The sequence below is a fragment of the Artemia sp. Qi Xiang Cuo genome, chromosome 14 (assembly GCF_049724085.1).
Source record: "Artemia sp. Qi Xiang Cuo chromosome 14, ASM4972408v1, whole genome shotgun sequence".
In the NCBI taxonomy this organism is placed as follows: domain Eukaryota; kingdom Metazoa; phylum Arthropoda; class Branchiopoda; order Anostraca; family Artemiidae; genus Artemia; species Artemia sp. Qi Xiang Cuo.
Window position 1 is genome coordinate 15,471,244 of NC_142807.1, and position 27,159 is coordinate 15,498,402.

The 27,159-nt window shown below is 37.1% G+C and overlaps 2 protein-coding genes across 2 annotated transcripts; one reads left to right on the forward strand and one right to left on the reverse strand.

The window, feature by feature from the left end:
* Positions 1 to 247: 247 nt before the first annotated feature.
* LOC148944192 (actin-related protein 2/3 complex subunit 3-like) lies at positions 248 to 25,137 on the reverse strand. Its single transcript, XM_089100702.1, has 2 exons — positions 25,101 to 25,137; positions 248 to 950 (listed from the first exon to the last, which is right to left on the reverse strand). The coding sequence occupies exon 2, from the start codon at positions 943 to 945 to the stop codon at positions 418 to 420; it is 528 nt and encodes a 175-aa protein (XP_088956828.1). The 5' UTR covers positions 946 to 950; positions 25,101 to 25,137; the 3' UTR covers positions 248 to 417.
* LOC148944193 (uncharacterized) lies at positions 18,499 to 19,968 on the forward strand. The gene has a single exon (XM_089099861.1). The coding sequence runs from the start codon at positions 18,499 to 18,501 to the stop codon at positions 19,966 to 19,968; it is 1,470 nt and encodes a 489-aa protein (XP_088955987.1).
* Positions 25,138 to 27,159: the final 2,022 nt, after the last annotated feature.

Sequence of the window (27,159 nt, forward strand, 5' to 3'; positions counted from 1 at the left end):
ACTTTTTACACACTTACTGTAGACAATTTGCAAGAATTCTACTAAAAATGGAAACTATTCAGTTTCTTTCATTCATCAGGAAATTACTCTGAAGTAGATCCATTATGATAATCTATAAGTACCCTCATTTTCAAAGTACAAGTTCATTCTCAAAACTTTCAAATCACAACCGATACATAAAATTGTTCAACCTTATTGCTAGAATTCCATTGACTATATTTCAGCTGCAAATAAGGACTCAAAGGAATAACAAGAGACGGAACAATTTAATGACAAAAGTTTTTGGCTGATAAAATAATTCCTGCATTGACAGCACTCATACATTAGACAAGACTATCACCAAGCAAATTTGAATAAAATACACACTGGACATAATTACAAAACACTAAAGAAAAAATATACAATTATTTCTTTATTTTAATAAGGACTCAACGATTTATCCATGAACCTCTTCTTCGCAAAACACAACCACCATTTGCTTGGCTTGCCATCAGGAGCACTGTAAACAAGTTCACAGAGTCGCATTCCCAATTCCTGTCTTGCTTGAGTCAAATATTGACGGAGTAGCTCTTCCTCTTGATTATTGGTGGGTCTTGCATAGACTGAATTAAGGGGAAAACCTGTATCTCCTGGAATATCAAATCTTGTTACAGCTAAGGAATAAAGCTCGTTAAGGGCTTGGTTTTTAGTAGGACATTTTGTCAGCTTCTTCAGACACTCAGTAATGTATAAAGTTAAGTAGATCAATAAACGATCTGATTCGCTCTTAATTTCATAAGATCGAAAGAAGACATTTGCCTTAAAGTAGTACAAAGTCTCGTCAATAATATCTTGTTCTGTAGTTGCTCTTGGGGCAGGGCCTCGAACACTGGTACGTAGTGGCAGAAGAGCAGTGTTACCAACTACCTGGAATTTGCTGAAAAGCTGAGAATGGTAAGCTGGCATGTCACCTATAAGATAAATAGATATATACATAACTGTACACACTAGCAGTAAGAATAAGGGGAAGGATGATTCCTCCCTCAAACGAGTCCCTTTGCTAATGATTGGTGGTAAAACTTAAGGTTTCAGATTTTCCCAAGAGTCTGCAGCATATAGGGCATCGAAATAGCTTACATGTAAAAAAGTTAGCTTGGGGTGCAAACCTGATTTGGTGCCTTATGGGAATCCATCCAAAAATAAAAGGGGTGTTCATATACCTGATGCTCTTACCCAGTTCTTCCCCCTAAAACAATGCTTGTGTGTTGTTTATAATGTTCGCCCATTGGAGAGTTTAGAGTTTGCAAAAAAAAAACTAAAATTAAAGAATCTTAAATGCTAAAAATAATTTTGGACTGAACAAAAGAATAATCTCTGATCCAGCATAATTTCTGTCGAACAAAAATACCACAAACATTTTAAACAAAATAGGTAACATTAATACTACCCTGCATCATCAAAAAATTCTACCAGTGTTCAGGGGATTCAATAAGGATTTGGTTTCATGTGAACAAAAGTTACACAATGGCAGCCCAAGCTTGAGTGTTTATTAACAGAATAACCCCAAGAAAACTACAGAAAGGCCAAATTTAAGTCCTAATTTATGTATACTAGCAACTAACCTTTCAAGCAAATCTGTTTAGAAATATTAAAATTTCTCAGAAATAACTTACCACCTCAATTGCTAGGGATTACATTTTTATGTTTTCTGTTTTTGCTCACCATCATCCAGGAAGGTGATGACACTTAGAAAAAATAAGGATTCATGCACGAACTAGTTTCAGAGGCGGGACAGTAGTTCCAGACAAATCCTAACTACAGACAAAATTTAGATTTGAGACATGGACCCAAAGACTCCATGCATACTTACATAGTTCAATCCACTTTTTAAACTAACTTAGAGACTTAGCAGTACAATGAGGAAAATTCTGGGATACGAAATTCATGGGAAGTACTTTTACAGAAAGTAAACTACTAGACTAGTATATATTAACTTAATTACCTTAATTGGCAATTTAGAACAAAATAAGATCCAAATATAGATTTTTCACTATCTCAGAATAAAGCAAATGGTACAAACTAAAGATTATAGGAAAATGATGGATCAGTGAATGTTTGCTGATTTTGTTGTTTTTTTTTCACTTTTTTGCCATCAATAGTTGGCACATGATTTCCAATAAAATGCCAGTAAACTTTTACAAATGATCTTTGGTTATTCCCATGTATTATGGGGACAAAATTTCAAGACAGCAAATATTTTGATGATGACAAGCAGCATATCTTTGTTGTGTTTATGATGCTTCTGTTGATGTCAATAATGAATAAAAGGAAGAAGAGTGGGCCAAGAACAGTTTGTTGTACAATTTCACTTGTTGTGTTGGCAGGTTAAGGGAAAATATCTCCAATTCTGACTCTCTATGTTCTGTTTTTCATAAACTATGTCCTACAAAGACCTTTAGAAGTATCTAATTCAATCCCTTCCGCCTCACAAGGGCATTAATCTCTTATGAACTTGACCAAACTTTGTGCTATATAAATAAACGTTCACAATTAAATCTACAGCACAAATGGGGCTCAATGAATTGATTTTTGGCAAAAGTTTTTCAACAACAAGCAGGTGGTAAATTCAGTCAGATCATTTTTAAGTGGACAAAATTTGGATGTCTGGTCATTAGGAAGCGGAGAGAGTGGTATTTATTAAGGAATGGTATAAGTACAAATTTTGGAATGTTTTAAAGTAGTATTTGGAATTTTACTGTGATTCCTTCAGGAGATTGAGAATACTAACCAAATGCCTTATCTAGAATTAATTTTTTTTTAAACAAAGTTTTTCTGAGGGAAGTAAAGAGCAAAGTTGAAACTTAAAACAAACAAAAATTATTACTTCACAGCCTATCTAATATATATCAATAAAACTAATACAGATAAACAAACTGATCATGTTTTCTTGTGTTTTTAGGATTATACAAAACTAGCGCTTTTCTGAAAACACAAAATGATATAGGAGTTTTGGTACAATAAAAGCAAACCAATTAAAGACACTTTTTACAGAATAAAAATATTATCAATCCCTTTTAAGATAAAGCAACAATCAATTTAGGATTGTTGTTTTATTTTAATTTTTTTGTTTAATATGGTATCACTTCTACAGAATGGCTCAGTTCAATGACTATCTCTGAAAAGGGCAAGTCATGATTAGTTTGTAGACAAATTCGAAGTAAAACCATTTTGATAGTATTAGGACTATAGACTAGCTTTAGAATTTGTATCATAGCTTGAAATTCACTGTTGTATAGAGAGAAAAATAACCAGATTTCCAGAGTTCATATTATGTCTTATCTGATCCTCATTTCAAGTAATACTAAAGCATACTTATTACAATTCAAGATTGTATATTACTCACTGTTGGTATTATACTGTTGGTACACTGTTGGTAGCTGGCAAGACCAAAACACAACCCGAGAAATCAATCTAATATTTCTGTATGCTGCTGTTCAGTTACTTTGCGGTTATTACAAAAATACTTAATTTTACACTGATGCTTTTAAGATGATTTTAATTGTATACTGAAAGTTACTAATGTCACAACTGGTGTAAGACTATGGAAAGCTTCACAGATTAGTTTATTGTTTACAGATTAGGCTACATACTCACTTTTGACTCCAAAACCAATATTCCTATTTCTTATACTTGACTTTCGTGTTTTCAGTAAAGCGCTAGTTTTATTTATATATACTAGATAGTTAAATATACATATTATGATATATATTAATTTAAATTAATCTTTGTTCGTTTTTGACTAAAATTTAATGTAGAAACAACGCTGCCATGATCTTTTTTATTCATACGGAGTAATGTATGTTCGTTTTAACTTTTAATTTCACTCCTTAGTTTCAGTTGAAAACCTATTTTTAATTTAATTTCCAATTTACCGATCTAGGGAAGAAAAGACGGCTCTAGAAAATACTGTAGACAACCTTGACAGCTACGAAAAACGTTCAGTATATACCGTAGAAGTTCATTATCCATACTTCACAAAACAATACATGTTTTTCAGTAACGTTTATTGTTTGATGAGCAAAAAGCGGCTCTTACTCGGCCGAATTCGCCTGAAAAAGCCATAATGAAGACAGGGCTTTATAAATCGCCTACTGACTAGCAGAAACTACAAGGCTACTGCAACAAAATAAAGAAATTTAAGGGCTCATTTAAAAGCTTATATTTATACCTAATCGCTTTTTTATAAATTTGACTTGATAGCACATTTCCCCAAATTGCACTTTCGGTTGTTTCCCCCATTTTTTTTAAAAAAATAAAAAACGTGCCTTTTCCAATGAAATGACCGAAAATAAGGTGTTTTTCAGAACTTAGGCAGGAACAAAAACTAAGGGGGCAAGGACGTCCTTTCCCCTTAATTACTGCTATTAAAACTAGCACACAGGCTTCATCGCAGAGTAAAGTTTGAAGGTTCAATTCAAAACTGTTGATCATTCAGGCTAAGTTTTAGGTTGGTTTCTAGTTGAAAAGTTTATAGTTTTAGTTAATTTGTTTTCGCAATAACCTTTTACTTTTAAGATCAATTGGCGATTTATAAAACTTACTAAGAGGGTCCGTAGGGGAAGTATATGTGAAGTTTCTTATAAACCTCCAGTTAAGGGCTTTTGACCAAAATTATTGCAATGGTACCGTTTTATGCTTCCAAACTCTTCCACTTAAGAATTGGCACCAAAAGTGTCATTTTTAGTGCTATTCTTTAAAAAATGAGTGCATACAATTTGCAAAAATAGTAGATTATCTGAAAAGTAATCAAAAAAGGGACAAACCATGATTGAAAAAAAAATCCAAGCTGGAATCGAACGCATGATAATCTAATTTGAAGTCCAGCGCTGTACTAACAGATCCATGCCTCTAATAATGTAATTTAATATATTGGTTTCTCTACGACTCTAATTGCGTAGCTTATTAAGAGGGCCTGGAGGAGGAATATGAGGGAGGTGTTCTTGCAAATCTCCAGTTAAGGGTTTTGAACCATAATAATTACAATTATACCATTTTATGCTTCCAAGATTTTACACTTAAGAAGTGGCACCAAAAGTATTGTTTTCAGTACTCACTTACGAATGGTAGAATTGATAAAAAGCAAACAGAAGGGTTTCTTGTAAGCCTCCAGTTAAGGGTTCTGGAACATGACTATTACAATAGTGGCACCAAAAGTGTTGTTTTCAGTGCTATATCACACTTACGAATGGTAGAATTGATAAAAAAAAAGCACATGGATATGACAATAGATTAGAAAAAACCGTTAAACATAATTCTTATAAGTTCTGCTAGCCTAACAGCCCCAGCTTTTCCACTTGAGACATTGCACCAAAAGTGTGCTTTCTAGTCCCATTTTGAACTTGCAGATGATAGATTTCATGGGAATAACGTAGACATGAGCGCTATCTTTATATGAGCTATAAAAAATCTGTCTACGATGTTCTGGTAGCCTGCAAGTGCCACCCATTGAGAAATGGCATACTTCTCAAGGGGCACAGCAGATGGCGGAATTCATAAAAAGCATGTAGATATTAGAAATAGCTTTTGAACGAGCCATTAAGCATCTCTCTATGATGTTCTGGTAACCCATTAGGCCTCGAGAAAAAAAAAGAAAAAGAGAGACAGATCAGTGATATCAATGCAAAAAAAAAAGTCATTTGTGGACTGTAATTTCCCTATACAAGGTTTTAGACCATGCTGATTCCAATAGTACGCTTTTCATTTTGATCTGACGTAATTTTCGAGGGGTTTCAGGCTTTTTTTCGAAATCACCATAAATTTCTTTTCGCAATAAGCCTTTACTTTTGAGACAAACCAAAATAACAGTTACTATTCCTGAATCAGTGTCACATAGCAATTTTTTTTCACAAGGCAGTTTTTTTTTCAAAACGCGTTTTTTAACTTTTGGTTACTATGGGCTGCTGTTAGCTCTTTACTAGGTTGCAGCTGCTGCTGCAACCATGATTTTGTGATTTACTGGAACTTGTTCAGTACTCCTACTCTCCAAAAGGAATATCTCCACTACTCTTCATACTCCAAACTCTCCACTCCTGCTCTTCAGAAGGAATAAGGAATTCAGAGTTAATATTTCAACATCTAAATTGGATATTGCATGGATTTTATTAATTCAATGAGTTTTATGTGAAGAAAAAAAAAATCGCAATAGGGATATAGTTAAGTATAATCCTTACATATACTTATTGACATACGTATTAAAGATATTGCACGGACATTATTAATTCAGTAGGTTTTTTATGTTAAGATTTATATCATGTTGCAATAAGAATTATAGTGACTTTGACAATGATTTCCGATCTATGATTTTCTATATTTGTGTGTCCGGTGTTGAACTTTTTGCAGCAGCATATAGCGAAAGATAAGGGTTCAATCATTCAAATTGCTGCAAATTTTTTTGAAAAGATGCAATTAAGCATGCAATTGAGACGTGCAAAAATGCTTTTCAAGAGGACATTTTTGAAAAGCGAAGAGGTTCGCATCCTAATATGTCTTTCCTGTCAGTTCTTTATGAATTAATTAGCAGCTTAGTGCAAGGCGATGAACTCCCACCACTTTTTGTCATCACAGACCCCTCGGATGTGCCATCATTTCCAAATGATGCGCCTACGATTGTGGCGTCAGGCTTATACAAGTGTGTCCATATGCTATTTTTTTTAGTGGAAAAGCAAGGAACTTGCTCACAGGTTCCAGTCTTAACTGTCTGGCCATGAGTATCACCACGTCACCCACCCAACGTTCCTGTCGTGCTAATGAGCATTCCTGCAAATATTAAGGTGCATAAACAAAAGAATTCGCGTGAATTTGTGCAGAAAATTTGCTGCGCAGATAAAGTAAAGCACATAGTTAGTCGAAAAAATGGATTGGTCATTCATTTCGATGAAGAGTCAGCAGTTGCAGCCCCCCCCCGCCCCCCAACACCAAAAACTCATACCATAGTTATTAAAACTGAACATGTTGTAAGTGTGAAAAGGTATGGAAGTTCTAGAATAGTGCAACTGAACTTTAAAACTACAGAAGAGCTTGATATCGCGTTTGAATATCGCATATTGCCTATTTCGAGTGATTGCCAATTGAAAAGCATAAGCAGTGCCTAAATTGTCAAGGATTTGGGCATTTCGCAAGGGACTGTAAGAACCTTGTTTAATGTAATAAATGTGGAGGTGATCACACTAGCAAGGACCAAGCATGTTCAGCTCAGATTTTTAAGTGCACTAATTGTGGAGTGAATCATTGTAGCAATAGCTTGGTGTGTCTGGAACTAAAGAAGCACATCCCTGTTCAAGGGGCCTCAGGAATATTTAATTCATCTGCATGTGTCTAATCTTCAAGTGATGATGATTTCTAACTCAGTGGGGTCATTATTTTATCAAAATATTAATGGTGCTCGTGACAATCTTAGAACTGTCAGAAGACTTTTTAGTAGTTACGAAATTGTGTGCATCACTGAACACCTTAAAAGTGTTTATAATGTCTCACAGCTAGAGCCCTAGCGTGACCACATGTTCTTTTTTCGGCCCGCCAAACTGAGATCTTGTCGTCCTTTCAACAGCCTAGCAATTGCACTGAATAAGAAGTTTTCTTGCGCTCTTTTTGAATCTTCCAAGGTATATATTTTACTTGATTTTAGTTCTTTTGTTTTGATATGCGTGTGCATATGCCAACGAACTACCAAATTGAGTCCTCTTATCGTAAATTGGCCAGGGCTTGTGCTTTCTAAATCCATCCATAGGGTTTGGTCAGCAAATAAGTCAATATTTGTTTGTGGTGATTTTAACACAGATTTAAAAAATGAGAATGCCCTTCTTACTCAAATGTTACTTCCCTCCCTTCCTAGTGGCGTTTTTCTGTAACCAAAATTGAAGCCGTTTTCTTATGTGTATTAAATAAAAAAAAAAAAAATTTTTTTAAACTGAAAGTAAAGAGCGACATTAAAACTTAAAATGAACAGAAATCGTTCCGTATATGAAAGGGGCTGTCCCCTCCTCAACGCTTCGCTCTTTACGCTAAAGTGTTTCATTGTTTTAAAAAATAAAGTTGTGAGACAGAGTCAAACTTTAGCGTAAAGAGCCTGGTGTTGAGGAGGGGACAGCCCCTTTCATATACGAAATAATTTCTGTTCGCTTTAAGTTTTAATGTCGCTCCTTACTTTCAGTTTAAAAAACTTGTTTTTTTTATTTAATTTCTGATCGTTTTTTAGTTAATGTAGTTTTTATTTTGGCTCCCCGTCATTGAATAAGTAAACAAAATTTGCATAAAAATTTTACTTTTCTTTTGCTAAATGGATGTCTCTAAATTTGGGTATGACGTAATTTACAAATTAACTTACGTAACAAACTTTTATATTCGTATATTTTTCTTCTGGCAAAAAACACAAAGTTGCAGATTTTTGCAGATATGAGCTTGAAACCTATGTAATAGGGTCTTCTGATACGCTGAATCTGACGGTGTGATTTTCATTAAAATTCTTTCACTTGTAGGGGATGTTTCCCCCCTCTTTAAAAAATCGGGTACATTTTCTCAGGCTCGTAGCCTTTGATGAGTAATACTAAACTTAATAAAAATTTATATATTTAGAATCAGCATTATAAGCCCATTCTTTTGATATATTTATTGACATCAAAATTTCGTTTTTTAAAGTTTTGATTACTATTGAGCAGTATCGCTTGTTTTTTTATTGTTTTTTTATTACGTATATGTTATTACGTATATGATGGGGTTCTCACCTTAGTCAATACCGCGCTCTTTACGTTAAAAGTTAAAACAAAAATTAATTCACAAACCCCTGAATCACAAAGACCGTTTAATTAGAATAGATAGCTCTTTTGAAAGCACTAAAAAAAAAACTGTAGCATAAAGAGCGAGGTATTGAATTGGGGGATAACCCCCTTATATACGTAATAATTTCTGTTCGTTTTAAGTTCTAATTTTGCTTCTTACTTTCCGTTGAAAAAAAACTTCTTTCTTTTTTTATTTAATTTCTGATCGTTTTTTAAATAATGCTTGGAAATCCGGCGCCCCCTTCATAGAAATGTCCCTTACCCCAAAGAAACATCCTCCACGGAAAGATTCTCCCGAGTAACCCCTTCCTCCAGCCCCACCCTCCAGAAAAAAATCCTTCCTGAAAATGTCTGTATACTTCCCAATAACCAATAAATAATGCTGGCAAGTCCGGCGCCCCCTTCATGGCAATTTTCCTTCCCCCATGAAAACTTCCTTCATGGACAGATCCTCCAACATAACCCCCGACCCACCCATACCCACCACTACCAGAAAAAAACCTCCCGAAAACTTCTGTATACTTCCCAATAACCAATACTTTATGTTAACATTGGGTAAAGTTCATAACTTTCAACCCTCCCCCAGGGACTTCAGGGGATTAAGTCATCCTAAAAGACATATTTATCATATTTTTGATCATGCTGAACAAAATGGCCATCTCAAAATTTTGATCGGATGACTTTGGGGAAAAAATGAGCGTGGGAGGGGGCCTAGTTGTCCTCCACTTTTTTGTCACTTAAAAAGGGCACTAGAACTTTTAATTTCCGTTCCAATGAGCTCTCCCACGAAATTCTAGGACCACTGGGTCGATACGATCACCCCTGGGGAAAAAAAACAAATAAACACGCATCCGTGATCTTTCTTCTGGCAAAAAATACAAGATTCCACATTTTTGCAGATAGGAGCTTGAAACCTCTACAGTAGGGTTTTCTGATACGCTGAATACGATGGTGTGGTTTTCATTAAGGTTCTATAACTTTTAGGGGTTCTTTCCCCCTTTTTTTGAAAATTAGCCAAATTTTCTCAGGCGCGTAACTTTTGATGGGTAGCACTAAACATGATGAAAGTTATATATTTGAAATCAGAATTAAAATCTTATTCTTTTGATGTGTCTATTGGTATCAAAATTCTGTTTTTTAGAGTTTCGGTTACCATTGAGCCTGGTCGCTCCTTCGCTCCTTACGTTATCACGAACTGTTTGACAACTCGGGCTTCACTTCTTATTTGGATTTTGTTCTAATAGACGCCCACCAGATGCAGGGTACCATGTTTGACGTTTCAAACGATATCCTAACAAGGAATCACTTAAGTTTGCAGTTTTGACATACCTATTCTCTGCCTCTTCATGTGCAAATGCCTGAGTGGTTTTTCAAACCTTGCTGGAATCGTCTTGATCTCTCTCTATATCAGAGAACATTAGATTCTATGTTGTCGAAAATCCGAATTCCAGTTCATCTTTTATGTACGTCCATAAACGGGAACACTCGCGATTTGGATTTTTACTTGGCAGGAATAGTTCATTCAATCAAGGTCGCAGCTTCAGTCTCTCTTGCTTTAGCCAAAATTCGAGTTGGCACACGTAAAAAAGCTGGAGTGAAGAAGTTGGACTTCAGAGCGCTAAACATTGACACATGTCCTGGTTTCGTATTTTGGCCGACAGCGGTTACTCAGGGCCAAGCAGTTTATTTCAAATCGTCAAATATACGAAGCGTGTATATAGAAACCCTGTGCGGCAATTGAAACGGCGTCAAATCTGCAATCTTTCACGGGATATTAAAATAACCCCCAGCTGTTGTGGTGCCAAGCGTTAAAACTTACCTTGACTTCTTCATCTCAGGACAATCCGATTGATTTAGGCTCTTGGGAAAGTCATTTTTCCTCATTATTTTCTGACGATCCACCTCCTCTTGACACAACATTTAGATTTATACTTTTGGGTCATTTTGCAGAGTTAGATCCTGCTAAAAACTATATCACTATCACGCCAGCATTTATTCAGGCACATATTCGCCAACTTAAACCAGGGAAAGCATCGGGCTTGGACAGCCTGCAACCCGAACATCTGATATTAAGGACAATAAAATTGTTAAACATCTTGCTATTATTTTTTAAGCTTGTGTTGCCCAGCAGCATATTCCTGATGTGCTATGTGAAGGCCTAGTAACATGCATTTTTAAGAAAAATAAAGACCCTAAATACTGTGACGCGTATAGACCAATTACTGTATGTTCAATGATTTGCAAGCCTCTTGAGAAGCATATCTATAATGATATTAGTACGAAATGTGATCATGGCGATAACCAATTTGGTTTTCGGGAAGGACTTGGCGTGTAGAGTGCCCATGCAACTTTTCAAGCTATTCTTGAAAGGCATAAAAAGGCAAAATGTAACCTCTACGTTTGTACCAAGGGCGGATCCAGGATTTTTGTTCGGGGGGGGGGAGGTTACTAATTTTCGACTCGGTTTTCGACTAATTTTTACTAAGGTTTTACTAACTTTCGACTCGGTCAAAAATTTCGGGGGGGGGGGGGGGTTAAAACCGGGTAACCCCCCCCCCCCTGGATACGGCCTTGGTTTGTACTATTGATATTTCAAAGTCTTTTGACTCTATTCTTCACTTCCAAGCGATTCTGTCTCTCTTTAGAAGTGGAGTTAATCCATTTGTTTGTACCTGCCTATGGCAGTGGTATCAAAGCTCCTCAATCCGGATACGTTTACAAGGTACTGCTAGTAATCATATTCGTGTGCACTGTGGTATTAAACAAGGTTCTGTTCCTAGTCCGGCAATATTTACCAGCTCTATTAGAGTAGTCACTTGACAGATTTCACCGTACTTGGTTGAACCATATATCAACACAAGTCACTTGTCTCATGCTGATGATATTCTTCTCTTCGTTGATAATTGTGGGGCAATCCAGAACGCTATTGATGGTGTTTGCTCTGGACTGAAACAAATTGATCTTTCAGTTGCTACTTCCAAAACAGAGTTTCTTGTCTTTGGACTGGAGATTGCCTCCAATGATCCAATCCAAGTTGGCCCCACCCCAATCTCATCTTCCAGTTCACTTAGGTATTTAGGCCTTCCATTTGGAACTTCAATTAGATCCACTAGGCAGCTTATAATTGTTTCTTTGAAAGAGAAACTAAGAATATCTTAGTTACTATGGTCTTCTTGCCAGGGTAAAGGGCCAGTTTAATAAGAGGACCCTTGGTTGGCTATATAATGCGTTTTGCACCGCGTGTGATGTTTTTTACAACTTTTTGGAAATTCATCTATGCATCTGATAAAAAGCAAATTCAATTGCTGTTCTTTAGGTTCTGCAAGCATTTTCTTAGTGTCCCCATTTGGACTCATAATAGTTACATTTCATGACGGTTTGGTGTTTTTGAGATTTTTAAAAACAAAATGGAAGAACTGTCACGTAGATTTGCTGACTGCTGCAACAGCATTATCGATTTTCCACTGACTTGCCATCTATCAAGTACCTAGCATCACTAGTTGGGAAATCTTATAATGTGGGACCCATGTACTAAAGCATGAAGAAGACAATGTAAGAGGGATCGATACAGTAATAGTTCTAGAATGTGCAGAAGAGAACAGAACTGAGTGGGAAGAGCTGTATAGGTACTGGCTGGCGTATAAGCCTTAGACTGCTGGGGACAGGTAGCTCAAGTACTGCACTTCACAACACATCATTAGAATTAAGTAATTTTATAAGGAGAACCCGTTGTTAGCTCTTTGGAAAGTATTTTTATTTTTATTTGAAGATATTTTTGTGGAGTCAAAGAGGTGAATGGACTAATTAGATAGTCTATATACCCTTACACAAATTTTGGAAATGGAACCTGAATGAGTGCTTGAAAGTTAAAGTTGTCAAGAATTGTGCATGATTTTTGTCTGTGTCCTTTTTATTTTTATTTTCATTTTCTTATACTCCTCTTTAGTGCATTTTTGTTGTGTATAGAGGGTAACAATAAATTGTTATCATTATCATTATTAATATGCACCAAAATTTTATTCAGCAGATTTTCAATACATAAACCACTTTCATTCAATTTTATGACAAATATATTAATTTCTGTTGCTTGATAAAATGCATAGCTTTGTATTCTAAAGATTGGCAAAGTTTCAAAATAGCAGCTCTCCAAAAGGAGACATGCTAGAACAAAAAGAGAGGCAGTTTTAGATTGCTAATTTTATACTCTTTTATATGGTCAAAGTTGCACTATCTGGTCAAAGCACTTCTTTAATAAGTATATGATTAGACTGAGTATTTTAACCATACACAGCACTCACAATTATGAACATAGTGATAGACAACAGTGGAGCCTAATCTTGGCCTCACATTTAAAGCTTGATCCTAATCTTAGAAACCCTTGTCTAGTTGGACACAGGTTCTCAAAGTTAGAACAATCACAGCTAGAGTCAATCTTAGAACAATTTAATCTAAGACAAGTGTTGAGGAACAGAGTAAGTGCATTTAAATGATGCTATTCTGTAGGGATAACTTTTGTCTGAATTCTAATCATCCAACTGCACATGGCCAAAAAACAACAATACTAACACTACTACTACTAACAACTCACCACGGCACCAAGCCAATGAGGCCAACACAGCTTTGCACACTCCTCCATCCCAATCTATTCAAAACCTACCTCTTTACGCCCTCCTAAGAAGTTCCCATTTCCTTTAAATCTTTCTTTATGATATCCTCCCGCCCCAAATGAGGACAACCTGCTTTCCGTTTAGCCCTAGACAGGTGGCCAAAAAGGACAATCTTTGGTAGTCTGTCATCCTTCATCTGCAGAACATGCCCTAGCCATCTCAACCTTTCTTTCGTTATAGCCCTAAAAAGCATGATTGAACAACAATTTTTGTACAGCCTATTGTTTGAAATACAGTCAGTCAGCCAGGTATCCAGAACAATCCATAGGCAATTTCTTTAGAAAACATCTAGTAAATCTTCATCTGCTTTTTTGAGCGCCCATGCTTCAGAGCCATATTTGAACACTGTCATCACTATAGCTTCCAATATTCTAATCTTGTTTTGTAGACTTATCTTCCTATTCTTCCAACGTTTTTTTTTTTTTTTTTTAATGTGAAAAAGCACCCTGAGCCTTAGCTATTCTACTTTTAACATTTTCACTGCTCCCACTGTCTTTACTAATAATAGTACCATGGTAAGTGTAGCTGCCCACCTGATCAATCTTTTCATTACCCAACATCACCTTTTCATCTTCACTTATTCCTACCCTTAGTGACTTAGTCTTTTTAACATTAATTTTCGAACCTATTCTAACACCTTGAGCTTGCTAAACCTCTAAATGTTCATTCATTTTGCTCACACTTTCATCTAGGATACTTAAATCATCAGCATAATCTAAGTCCAGGAGAGTTTTTCCTCCCCAGTCGATTTCCTGTGCTCCTTAAGACAAAATCCATCAAAATGATTCATATAAAGGGGGATAGACCACATACCTGCTTAACTCCTGATTTAATACAAAACAAGCTGCCAACCTCATTTCCTACCTTAACCACAGCAGTGTTATTCTTCTACATAGCACTAATCACTTTAATGTATTTGTCTGGTATACCATATAAGGATAAGACTGTTGCTAAAGCTCTTCTATCAACAGAATTGAATGCTTGCTCATAATTTATAAAACTGAGGACTAAAGTTTTTTGATAAATCAGGCACTCCTTAATAATTAACCTAAGAGTGAAAATTTGGTCAACACATCCTCTTCCTTTTCTATAACTGCATTGCTCTTCTCTAAAAACTATGTCTACAGAATCTCTCCACCTAAAAAGTGTCATATTACTAAGTAATTTGCTACCTACAGAGACCATACTAATGCCTTAATAATTACCACACTCACTCTTATCATCTTTCTTATACAGTGGTTTAATTAGGTTTTCCCAAAAATTGCTAGGTACTTCCCCTTTTTCAAAAATCATATCCATAATTTTAAGTACCTTATTTCTAACCTCAGAGCCAAAATATTTAAGAAACTCATTTACCACATTATCAGCACCTGGAGCCTTATTATTTTTTAAACATTTTAGTATTGTTGCTAATTCTTCCACATAAAACAAATCTTCCTCCACATCCAAGGTATCACAAACTTTTTCATTTTCCTCAATATCTTTCCCTGCAACTGTATCTTGGTTTAGCATATTCTCAAAATGTTCTACATATTTCTCTTTGACTCTTTCCTTATCACTAGTTATGGCCCAGTTCCTATCTTTAACTGGGACAAGTCCAGATTGAATACTCCCTCTGAATTTATTAACATGCCAGTACAATATTTTACTATTATGCTGTCTAGCTGCATTTTCCAGATCCTTGGCAATTTTATCCATGGCCTCCACTTCACACCTACTTAGTCCATATTTTGAAGCTTTCTCCACTTTCTTTACATTCCTTTTGTTTTCATATGATCTATCACTCAGATAATTCTTGTTCAAGCCCCTTCTCTCCTCTATTAAACTTAAAGCTTTTTCACTATTATTCCTAGCTGCAGTCCTAACTTTCTTCCCTAAGACACCATCAGCACCTTCACAAATTGTTTTTCTAAAATTATTCCAACCATCTTCCACATTGTAAAATTTTAAATCCTCAAGTTTAGTATTCAGTTGTTACTGGAAACTTTGTCTCAAATTCTCATCCTGGAGTCTACCAACATTACAACTTCCCAGGAGGTAGTTACCCTTCCAAAATTTCAGCTTTAAATTAACCCTAGACATTACTAGATGGTGATCTTTACTTTTAACATCAATAACAGCACTCCTATATACCCTAGTATCTTTCATTGACCCTGCCAGTCTTTGGTTTACTATAACATAACCAATAAGGTTTTCTTTGTTACCATCATGTGAATACCATGTCAACTTATGGGCCATTTATGACCAAACACTGTATTGGTTATAGCAAGATTACTATACCTACAAAATTACAAAAGTCTGTAGCCATTACTGTTTTCTTTTCCTTCACCAAATTTACCTAGGCTAGGATACCATCTATCCTTATGTCTACCAACCTGGGTATTAAAATTTCCTAGTAAAAACACCATATTTCTACCTGGGACCCAGTCCATTTGCTCCTGTAACTGTAGGTAAAATTCACCTGAGTCACTAGTATCTCTGTCATTTGGTTCAGCAGGGGCATATACTACTATAACTGATACCCTGAACTTCTTAGTCATAAAATGAGCAATTAGTATTCTATTATTAATACCTTCCCAGCCTAAAAAAACTTAAGAGCTTCCTTATCCATCATGAGCCCTACTCCCTATCTATATACCCTATCCTTCCTGCCTGAATAAACAAATTCTATATCACCTAATTTCTTCAATCATCTGCTTGTGAATTTCACAAGGAAAAATCCTTAGATTGCTCTATGCTGTGATTTAAGGTAAATTCAAAATTAGAGAACTACAAGTTATCCAAGATTATAGTCAGCTGGTGCCAACTAGTCTACTTTTAACTGTTAGCCAATCCCAACTATCTAAACCTGTATACACAATGTCCAAGATTAGGAGCCTGTTAGCTATGTATAGGAAAGAGACTTTTTAATGATGATATTATTAAAATTTTAAAGAAAGGTTGAACTGTTGACTGCAACAATTGGCAAGGTATATTATGGACCTTACAGTCCATAATAAGAAAAGTCTGTTGCCAAATACTCCTAAATTGTTGTCAGTCAAGAATTGACAAGATCTTCGGAGATGCATAGCACATCTTTCAACCAAACAGATCTTGAGCTGATCTAATATTAGGTTTAAGGATATCAAATGAATGGAGTATTGAAATATTAGTAGCATTTATTGACTTTTTACAGGTTTTCAATTCTGTACATAAGGAATGGTTATGGAGAATATCATGGGGCTATGGGCTTCTGGACAAGATTATAATTGTTGCTTTATATAATGACCCAACATATATAAGTGCTGCTTTATATAATAATCAGGCAGGTGCTGTACAAACCAAGAATGGACACCTGACTGAATAGATCCAAATCCACTCTGGTGTACAACTAGGCTGTATCCTCTCTTCTGTGCTCTTCAGGATCCTCACTGACTATATACTCTAGATACATCACTTTATTGGAGGTAGAGTTTAATGAGAGCTGCCTATCTTCAATGGTGATTTTGCTGATGACATTAACTTCTTTCTTATCTAAGGGGAGACTTGCATCAAAACATCAAAGAGCTTGCAAACACAGCTGAAGAAGTTGGATTGGCAATCAGTACAAAAAAAAGGCTGTGCACAAAAATGTTAATCCAATGCTGGACTGGTTCTCACAAGCTAGAGGAGATTGCAGAATTTCAGTATCAATTCTGATGAATGCCTCATAAACTCTGATGAATGCCTGGAGTGTGGGATCATTAGGCTATATACATTGCATGTGCAGACAATGCTTTTACCAAAAATAGATAAAGGTCTCAAAAAACTCTGTATACTCTCTGAAGCTCAAACTCCAACTCCTAAATAGCAATGTCCTCTCTGTACTAATATATGGATGCAAGACATGGGCATTGACAAAACAGCTAGAAAAACGAATACAAGATTGCAAAAATAATTGCATATGGTGTATTCTAGGCATCCATTGGTGTGATAGGATTATAAACATCTTTAAATGTGAAAAAACAAAGCAACCATTGACAGTTGAGAGAATTCAAAGTAGAAGATGACAGTTTTGGGGCCATATGAGGAATGGCAGGCTCCTTCAAGATATTTGGTGTTGGGTTCCCCTTGATATTAGAAGGCATGGATAGCAAAAAGTGTCAATTGGCTGATGCCTAAAGAGGGAAGCAACTATAAAAGGTACATTTTTATTTCACCTGTGGCTGCAAGCTCTTCAGAGGTTGTGATGTAGAGGCACTGTTGTCACCTTATTCACCAACCAGCATGGGAGGAACTAAGTCTAAGTAAGTAAGCAGACTAATCAGGACATATGTACAAGATTAGGCACTAACTGAGTATCAGTTATCAAGAGAGATATAAAGCACTTGTTGCAGAGCTTAAGGACAGAATAGCTGGTGGTGAAAAAAACCTCGCAATCCGTGACCTTTGTATTGTGTCAAAAAACGCGAAAAGCGGAGAAGTCTCTCCTCCGAACCCGATGCAGATGTAGAATTCCAAGTTGAGAACTGTGTAAATAATGTAAATATGGGTGTTACCGAACATGTTAGTGCTTTTTCTACGGAAAGACTCTCATCCATGACTAGTGACAGCTCATTGGAGAGCGAAACAAGCTCTGGAAGCTACTACACTGCTAACTCGAAGGCACCAGCGACCACTTTAGGCAAAACAGATGAGGACTCAGATCAACCGGGCAACGGGACCAACGACCGGAGTAAGCAACACCAAAAACGAGTAAGTACAGATTTTTATGCTCTAATTACTAACGTCGACCAACTTCCAAACAAATTGAACAAGCTGAAATCCGTGATTTATTCCAAAAATTATGATCTGGTCCTATTGACTGAGGTTTGTCCCAAGTTCAGTAGAAACAGGCTCAAAGATTCCCATGTTAAGATTCCAGGGTATGGTGTCATGTCAAACCTACAGTCTTTAGAATGCAGGCGTGGTACGTTGGCGCTATTCAAGACATGTTATAGTCTGCCTCTGATTGCCAAGAAACCGAGCGGACAATAGCAACAATGCTGCATAAAGCAACTATGAATTACACGGGGAACCTTTTTATAGCTGGTGATTTCAACTTCCCTGACCTCATATGGAAGGATGGATATCCGTATATACCTGTACTTACGAACAGAAGCAGAAGCATGAATCTATTCACAGACTGCCTTCACAACCTTAATCTCTACCAGCTTGTTGAACAAGCTACTGGAGGCCAACTTTTCCAGAGACCAACTCTACTGGACCTAGTGTTCTTACGGGATAAAGACCAGCTTCAGAACATTAATTACTTACCTCCTCTAGAAAACAGCAATCATCTAATCCTAGAAGTGAATGTGTCATTTCGTAAGATAAAAAATGATTACATAAAGAAAACTTATGTAGACTACAGGGCGATCAGAAAAGAGCTGGAAGGCGTAGTTTGGTCACCTTTACTTCAAGGGGACGTCGACCAACAATGGGCTAACCTAAAGGACGAGCTAATTACACTTAAAAAAAAATACACGTCAGTAAAACTCACGCCAAAGCCCAAAACACTGCCTTTCATGACCCCCGAGATACGCAAGGAAAGAAACAGGAGGGGACAGTACTGGAGAAAGTACAATAAAGGAGGGAAGGAAGAACACTACCAAAAGTTTGCGAAAGCTCGAAACAAACTAAGAAGCCTAACTAAACAACTTTATGCACGGTACGAGTCCAAGCTAGCTGATGATAGTAAGAATAACCCAAAGAAGTTCTGGAAGTATGTATCAAGTAAGGACCATAGCAGACGGTCATTAAAAGTACTCAGTACAGATGATAGCAAGGAAGTGACCAACTTGAAGGACATCACCGAACTCCTCAACAGGCAGTTTGCGTTGGTTTTCACCAGTGAACCAGATGGTCCTCTTCCTCATAGCCCACCATATAACATCCCTAACCCCATGCCACCTCTTATACTCTCCCCCCCTGTCGTCCAAAAGCGACTTGTAGCGCTAGACCTCAATAAGTCTGCCGGTCCTGATAATTTGCACCCAAGACTATTGAAGGAGCTTGCCAAAGAAATTCCACAACCACTATGCAATATATTCCAACTGTCGCTTGACTCAAAAAAGGTACCCAAAGACTGGAAGCTGACCCATGTCACTCCAATATTCAAGAAAGGTGACCGCACCAAAGCCAAAAACTACAGACACATCAGTCTGACCTCAGCAGTGGCAAAAACCCTTGAGCGGATTGTGAATGCTGACATTTTGACACATCTCCGTAATAATAATATACTTTCCCCCGACCAGCAGGGATTTCTGCCAGGAAAATCAGTTGAGACCAATCTCCTTGAGACATACAGCACCATAACAGATTACCTGGAGAAAGGAACCCCTGTGGACCTGATTTTACTGGACCTGATTTTACTGGACCTAGCCAAGGCTTTCGACAAGGTACCACACAACCGTCTCAGATTGAAACTTTCAGCAGCAGGTACCCACTCGGACGTGGTCGATTGGGTCATGGACTTTCTGACTGGTTAGAGTCAGCAGGTTCGACTTTTCACAACTAATGGCAACAAGGTCTTCTCCGAACCATGTAATGTTGTAAGCGGAGTCCCCCAAGGTACTGTCTTGGGCCCTATCCTATTCCTTATATACATCAACAATTTGATGAACGGAACAGAAAACAACATCACTCTCTATGCCGATGACTCCAAGCTGTTTGGGCCTGCAAACCAACAAAGTCTGCAACGTGACCTTCTTAAAATCCAAACGTGGGCACAAGACTGGCTACTTGAATTCAACACATCGAAGTGCAGTGTCCTTCACTTTGGAAGCAGCAACCTCCGTCACCAGTATAGCATGTCCGATCCCAATTCACTGGCTAGCTTAGTACTAAAGACAAGTCCCAAAGAAAGAGATCTCTAAGAGTGCTGATAGATGAACAACTGAAGTTCCACGGCCACTGGCAACAAGCAGTTTCAAAAGCAAATTCAAGCCTTGGTCTCCTCAAACGCACTATAACCAGCCGCTCCCGTACAGTCTTTCTAAGGCTTTATAAGGTTATAGTTAGACCCGTTTTGGATTTTGGTACGTGTCTCACCTCCCCTTCTTATAAGAATGATACCAGTCTAATCAAAGGAGTTCAGAGACGTGCCACGAAATGCATAGCTGGCCTACAAGATCTCCCATACAACAAAAGACTGGAACGCATGCAGCTGCCAACACTCGTCTTCAGACGCCGCCGTGGTGATATGATGCTGACCTAAAAGTATAACGCACAACCAAATAACCCCCTCTTTACCAAACATTCAAGTCAGCACCAGACAAGAGGACACTCACATAAGCTGTCAAAACGTTTTGTTAAAACACGAACCCGGCAACACTTCTTCTCCAAGCATGTTGTCAACGATTGGAATAGCCTTCAAGCTGAAACGGCGACTGCACCAACGGCTGCGCCCTTCAAGTCCAGACTTGACAAGGAATGGAATAACAAGCCATGGAAATATGAGTGGGACTGTCCGTCCCACTCAACTACTGACTGATGCCAACTTTATCATAATGAGTGTCTTGCTAGGAGGCTGATGCCACTTGTCATACCCAACCATCTTGTATACTCGATCCGAAGTTGCTGTTGTGCGGTGGTGTCAGCTCTATACCACTGAGAATGGTCTTTACAGGCCATACCTACCTCATGGCCACCGCTACCGAGTGGGCTTAAATTGCATCTCTCCAGCAGACCTCTCATATGGCGTGTCACTGGGCCCTAACACAGTGACGAATTTTTGCCATCATTGACCCGGAGCACAACAGATCCAGCATGGACCTTAATTTGCTCCAAAGTGCAAAATTAGGTAAATTAAGGTAAGGTGGCTTCTTCTTCTTCTATTTAACAGCAGGCGGGCTTTTCAGTAAAACTATTTAGCCCTTTTCCTTTTGCTTCACTCTGTGGGCTACAGAGCTACTGGCTTGATTGCCTCATATTTATTAGATATATTCAGATATCTTTCAGTAGATCTTTCAACTCTAGGAGTTCAAATATAAGATGATAGATGTCGATTTCTATGCTCTGTGTGCAGGTATAGTTGGCTAGGCTCTTGGCTGATAGTGGGATTTTGTGGTGTTTGAAGTATTTTAACAGTTTACAAAGCAAGGTATGTTGTGCAGACGTCAGCATATTACATTCAAATAGGCAATGGTCAATTGTTTCATTATTCATATTACAATGCCTGCAAAGAGGGGACAGGGGAATTGAACCACTTGAATTAGAAAGCTTATATGAGAATGCAAGGAAATTTAGTCCATTTGTTCCAGAACCGCTAGCTCGTCCATATCGCTAGCAAGTGCGAATTCAATAATAAATTTTAGAAAGATACTTATTGGGAAAGGGGGAAAGGATAGGATTAATCTTATTAAAATTAATATCTGATAGCCTCCATCAGTAAATATCTCTAATTGGGATTGGTCTCCCACTTGGCTGGTCAATATTTATAGCATTTTTTGCTATTTCATCAACCTGATGATTACCACTTATGCCAGAGTGGCTAGGAATGTCCTGAAAGTAAGTTTTTATGCCACTTGAAGCAAGATTATCAATAATACTGTGACAATGACAAGTGTCAATGTCCAAATTATATTGAGGAGCTGAGGCCAGCAACTCAAGGCTTGATAAAGAGTCGGAATAGATGATAATATTATTCGAATTTTCAATCAAAGGCTGGTTTTGCTTAAGGTGTTCTAATGCCATAATTATGGCATTTAACTCAGTAGACATTATAGATAAATTATTAAATAATCTCTCGCCCATTGCAATTTTCAGGTGAGGAAGGAAAACACCTCTTGCAACCTTCTCATTCATTTTTGACCCATCAACAAATATTTGGAAGTGATTATTATAGGTAATCTGTGATTATTATACTCATCTGCAATACCTCTATACATGGCTGGATTTCTTAACCAATTATATAATGTGTGTGAGCTATTTGATTCAATTTTTGTAAGATGTTTTATCAAGAGAAAGCTACATCTCTCCCTTATTGTTGTTAATCCACTCTCCATAAGCAGAAACTTGGTGCTTGTGGGTTACAAGCTCTTCAGAGGTTATGGGTTACAGGCTGCAAGCTCTTCAGAGGTTGTGATGTAGAGGCACTGTTGTCACCTTATTCACCAACCAGCATGGGAGGAACTAAGTCTAAGTAAGTAAGCAGGCTAATCAGGATATATGTACAAGATTAGGCACCAACTGAGTATCAGGGTCTTACCTTAACAACTGTTCTATTACCATATTTCCTTCTGGATAATAGTAGTATTAAACCAGGGTATAAGCCTAGAATTGAATCTGTTAAGAAGGAATCATGTAATGAAAAAAACCCTTACTTCATAATAGTCTATGCAAAATAAATGTAGTTGACACATTTTGACTACAATTCTGCTATACTTTACCCCCTGCCCTTAATGTGCAAACATAAAGCCCAAATTAAATATTTTCGTTGCATCTTGTCATACATAACTCTTGCTTCAATCCATGTACTCATAAATGTATAAAGTAATCAAAACAGCTGCCAATGCACAATCTCTACAAGAGGACCTTGACAAGCTCAATAGTTGACAAGCTCAATAAATGGCTGATGGAAATCAATATCAACAAAAGCCACAAGCTAACAATAGGGAAACCTACTATCCACTATGAATATAGACTAGGAGACTTACTGATCACATCATGCCTGGAGGAGCGCAACTTGGGAGTTGTCATTGACAGCAACCTTGACTTCCAGGCCCTCTATAACAGCATTATTGGGAAAGCAAATCATGTTGCAGGACTTTTAAGGTGCAACTTCACTTTTGGAAATGATAAGACCCTTTGCCTTCTCTATAAAGCTCTAGTATGGTCAACCTTGAATATGGTCATTGCACTAAACATCCCTTTTACAACGAAGACATTGAAGCTCCTCAAACTTCCTTCACTAGCTTATCAACTGCACCAAGGAGACCTCATTGAGGTATACAAGCTTTGCTGCGCTGCCTACAAAAACATCCAGGCTACCAATGTTCTCAACTTCAGCCACAGGAATCTTAATGGTCCCTACCTCAAGCTTGAGGAGGAAAGGTTACAAAAAGACATTGGCAGTTGTGCATTCAAGAACCGAGTAAAACAATACTAGAGCAATCTTCACTTTGAAGTAATCAATGCCAACTCATTAAACTTGTTCAAGCAGGAACTAGACAAATACTACAGTGAAAGAGCCTACAATTTTTTTCAATTTAAAAGATTTTTGTAGAGGCCCTATGGCCTATTTGTTTTGCATTATATTATTATAAATTGAATCAATTGTAAAAAAAATCAAGAAACAAAAACACATAATTTAGACTATATATTGGCATATTGGGAGTGGAGGGGGGGTAAAGTATAGTACAATTGTAGGCCAAATGCATTAGCTACAGTGAGGAGTGTCCTGGGCCTCATTTCATTGAGGGGGGGGGGCAATCTTCATAAAAAAAATTCAAATTACTACCTGATTTATGCCAAATTTTCTGCAGAAATTGGGAATTTTGGTAAATTTCTGCCAAAGTTTTTGTCTTCAGCAAAAATTTTACCAAATACCAAAAAAGGTAGAGAGGCAGTGCACCCCCTTCTCCTCAAAACACCCCTGGCCACAGTTATTCAGCATAATATAAAGTAAGAATTGTTTTTTCAACATGTCTACTTCTTGGCAGCAATGATTCTGGGCTAAAACAGTGGTAAATTTTGGCAGTTCATTTTATTGACTTAGGAGTAAAGTGAACATACCACTTGATGCCTTTTTTATGCTCTTACAAATTTAATAAATGCTTCTATTGAAAGTTCAAATTTACCCACCCCCCAAAATGCAAATATATACCCTGAGTTGTAACCACACAAAGAAGTTATCAACACTAGTTAAGTTATTGAAAAGTGGTTAAAAACATATAACTAGTTTATAAATAAGTTGTTCAAGAGTAACATATTCCTAAAATACTTATTTACAATAATTAGAACCTCAATCATTAGGCAACTCAAATATAAACATTTTCTTACTGTTTTGAGTTTTTGAATGCTGTTGACAAAAATAGCACTGAATTTTATAATTCAAAACTTTGCCATTGACAATTTGTGGTATATTCCAATTCAGGGTATATATTTGCACATTAGGGGGGTGGGTGAGGATAAATTTGAATTTGCAGTAGAAGCAATAATTATATTTATAAAGAGCATAAAAAAGGCATCAAGTAATCTTTTACTTTATTCGTAGTTCAATAATATGAAATACCAAAATTTACCAAACTAGTACACATTCTGGGTCTCATTGCTCAAGGAAATTTAGAAAATATCAGTGTATTAGTTACAGGAAGGGATCAAGCTGGGCCTAGCCCAATTTGAAACACTTTTGGATTCTAGCCTATATTTGGTCCTAAAACTGGCATTAATTATGCTTAATTGCTTTGAAAGGATTTGAACAGCCCCTAGGCTAAATTGAAATAGCAATAAGTTTCATTTGTACAGTAGGCTACACAACTTTTCAGTCTGTAAAAAGTCAATGTTCGGCATTTTATCCCAGCAGCCAAAAGTTCCAATTATTGATGTTTTTATTTTTACCCTATACAAGTAACCAGTGCTGTTTTGAACTCAATCAACGAGAAAATGGGACATTATTTACCTTCTTTTGATTCTAAGGGCGTGCCGCTAAGTTTAAATTTTCTGTTTGTTTTGCGCTACCTGTTTTTAAACTTGACTGTAAGCCGCGGTTCAATATCTACGAACATGTGGATTTAAAGATCAGCAACCCTTTGCAGGGGAAATCTAATGTGGTGAAGTATTCGTACCTTCTCATAAGGGTAAGAGAAAAAGCAGGGACATCTTTAGTACCTTCTTCAAATCCAATCTTCGAATGCTACAAGTGGAATCAAAAAGAGTTTGAAACCATTGAGCAGTATGTTACTGATCTCAAAATAATTGAGAAGAATTGCAAATGTGACCAGGAGGACAAAATGGTGAGAATAACTAACAAATAGATAACCTGCAGAAAATTGCTTCTTTCACTTTCATTGGTTTATAGAATTTTCAGTCTTACCAAAAAACGCCAAATAAAGACCTTTCTATATCCCCTCTATAAGGAAGGTGATAAGGGTGGGTGTGGTAATTGTGAAGGCTATAACAGAGTTTAGAAACAACAGAGTCTCGAGTCCGTACCTTTTCTCTCTAATATCTCCGGATCTCAAAGATCTACTCCCCATTCTCCCACCAGATACTACATCTTGGGCACAAAACTGGCGAGCTGGGAGAAGAGGTATCTTAGAGAGTCATTTTCAGAATATATCTTTCTTCCTGGCCCAAAGTTAAGTTGATTCGTTACAAGGCATTTATCTTTGGCTTCTTTGCACCTGCTCATAGGTGACATTATTAAATCCGTTGTTAACCCTTATTATTCAATCCAAGTTTTGCAATTTAAAGCTCAGGCAATATGGAGCTAAAGATAAGTCGTATTACCTCTCAAACTCCTCTAACATTGTCATACATGACTTGTAATGAAGCAAATTACACAGTATAATGACGATGTTTAGACTCGGTGATGCCGTATATAAAGTTTTAAGAGAAGAAAAGTGTGGTTTTTGAAATTGGAGAGGATGTTTCGACCAACTTTTCACTTTTAGATTAATAAGTGAGAAGTGCCTGAGTTATCAAACAGTTTTGTTCCTCAGTTTTATGTATTATGAGCAAGCGTTTGATTTTGTTGATTGAAGAGCTTCAGTGAAGGTCTTATCCTTTTAGGGTATGCCAGATACATACGCTAAAATGACTAGCACAATATACGAGAATAACATGGCTGCAGAAATGACATTAGTAGCTAATTTTAAACAGTTTTGGAATCAGGAGTAAAGCAGGGTTGCCTTCTCTCGCCATTTATATAGATTATTTTGATGGATTTTGTCCTAAGGAACAAAGGTAAAAGCTGCGGGTGAGCATCAAATGGGAAAGTAATTGCTGATGATTTGAGTGTCCTAGATGAAAATATTAGTAAAATTAATGATTTCTTGAAGGTTCCAAGAGTTCAGTGTGCATGAATAGGTTCGAAAATTAACGTTAAGAAGACCAATTCACTTAGATTGGTAATAAGGAAAGGTGAAGAGATGCTATTGGGTAAACAGAAAATCAATCAAATGGATAGCTTCATGAAACCAGGTATTAGTAAAGATGATGGATGCAGTGACAAATTTAAAAGCATAATAGCCAAGGCCAAGGGTATTATTCATAGTCGAAAAGGTTTGGAAGAATAGGAATATAAGTCTGCAAACCAAAATCATAATGATGCAAGCTACAGTAATGACAACGGTCAAGTATGGCTCTAAAACTTGGTTGCTCCGGAAGACGGAGGAGGCTTTGTTAGATGTTTTTGAGAGGGATTGTCTACGGATTCGTTTTGGTACCCGTCTGGCTGGCCATATTTCAAACAACAAGATATACAAAAAATGTGATTCTATCCCAATTCATAGGGTTGTAATGAGAAAAAGGTTGAGGTTGCTAGGACACATTCTGCGGGTAAGGAAAATAAATTGCCAAAAATCATCCTTTCTGGCCAATCATCTAGGGGCAAACAAAAAGCAGGTCGTCCCCAATAGGGGTGAAAAGAGGTTGTAAGAACATCCTGTTCCGTTGGCTCAAACACGTGCTGGAATTTACCTCAAGAGGAGGGGGAGTAAAATTCGGAAAGCAGGCAA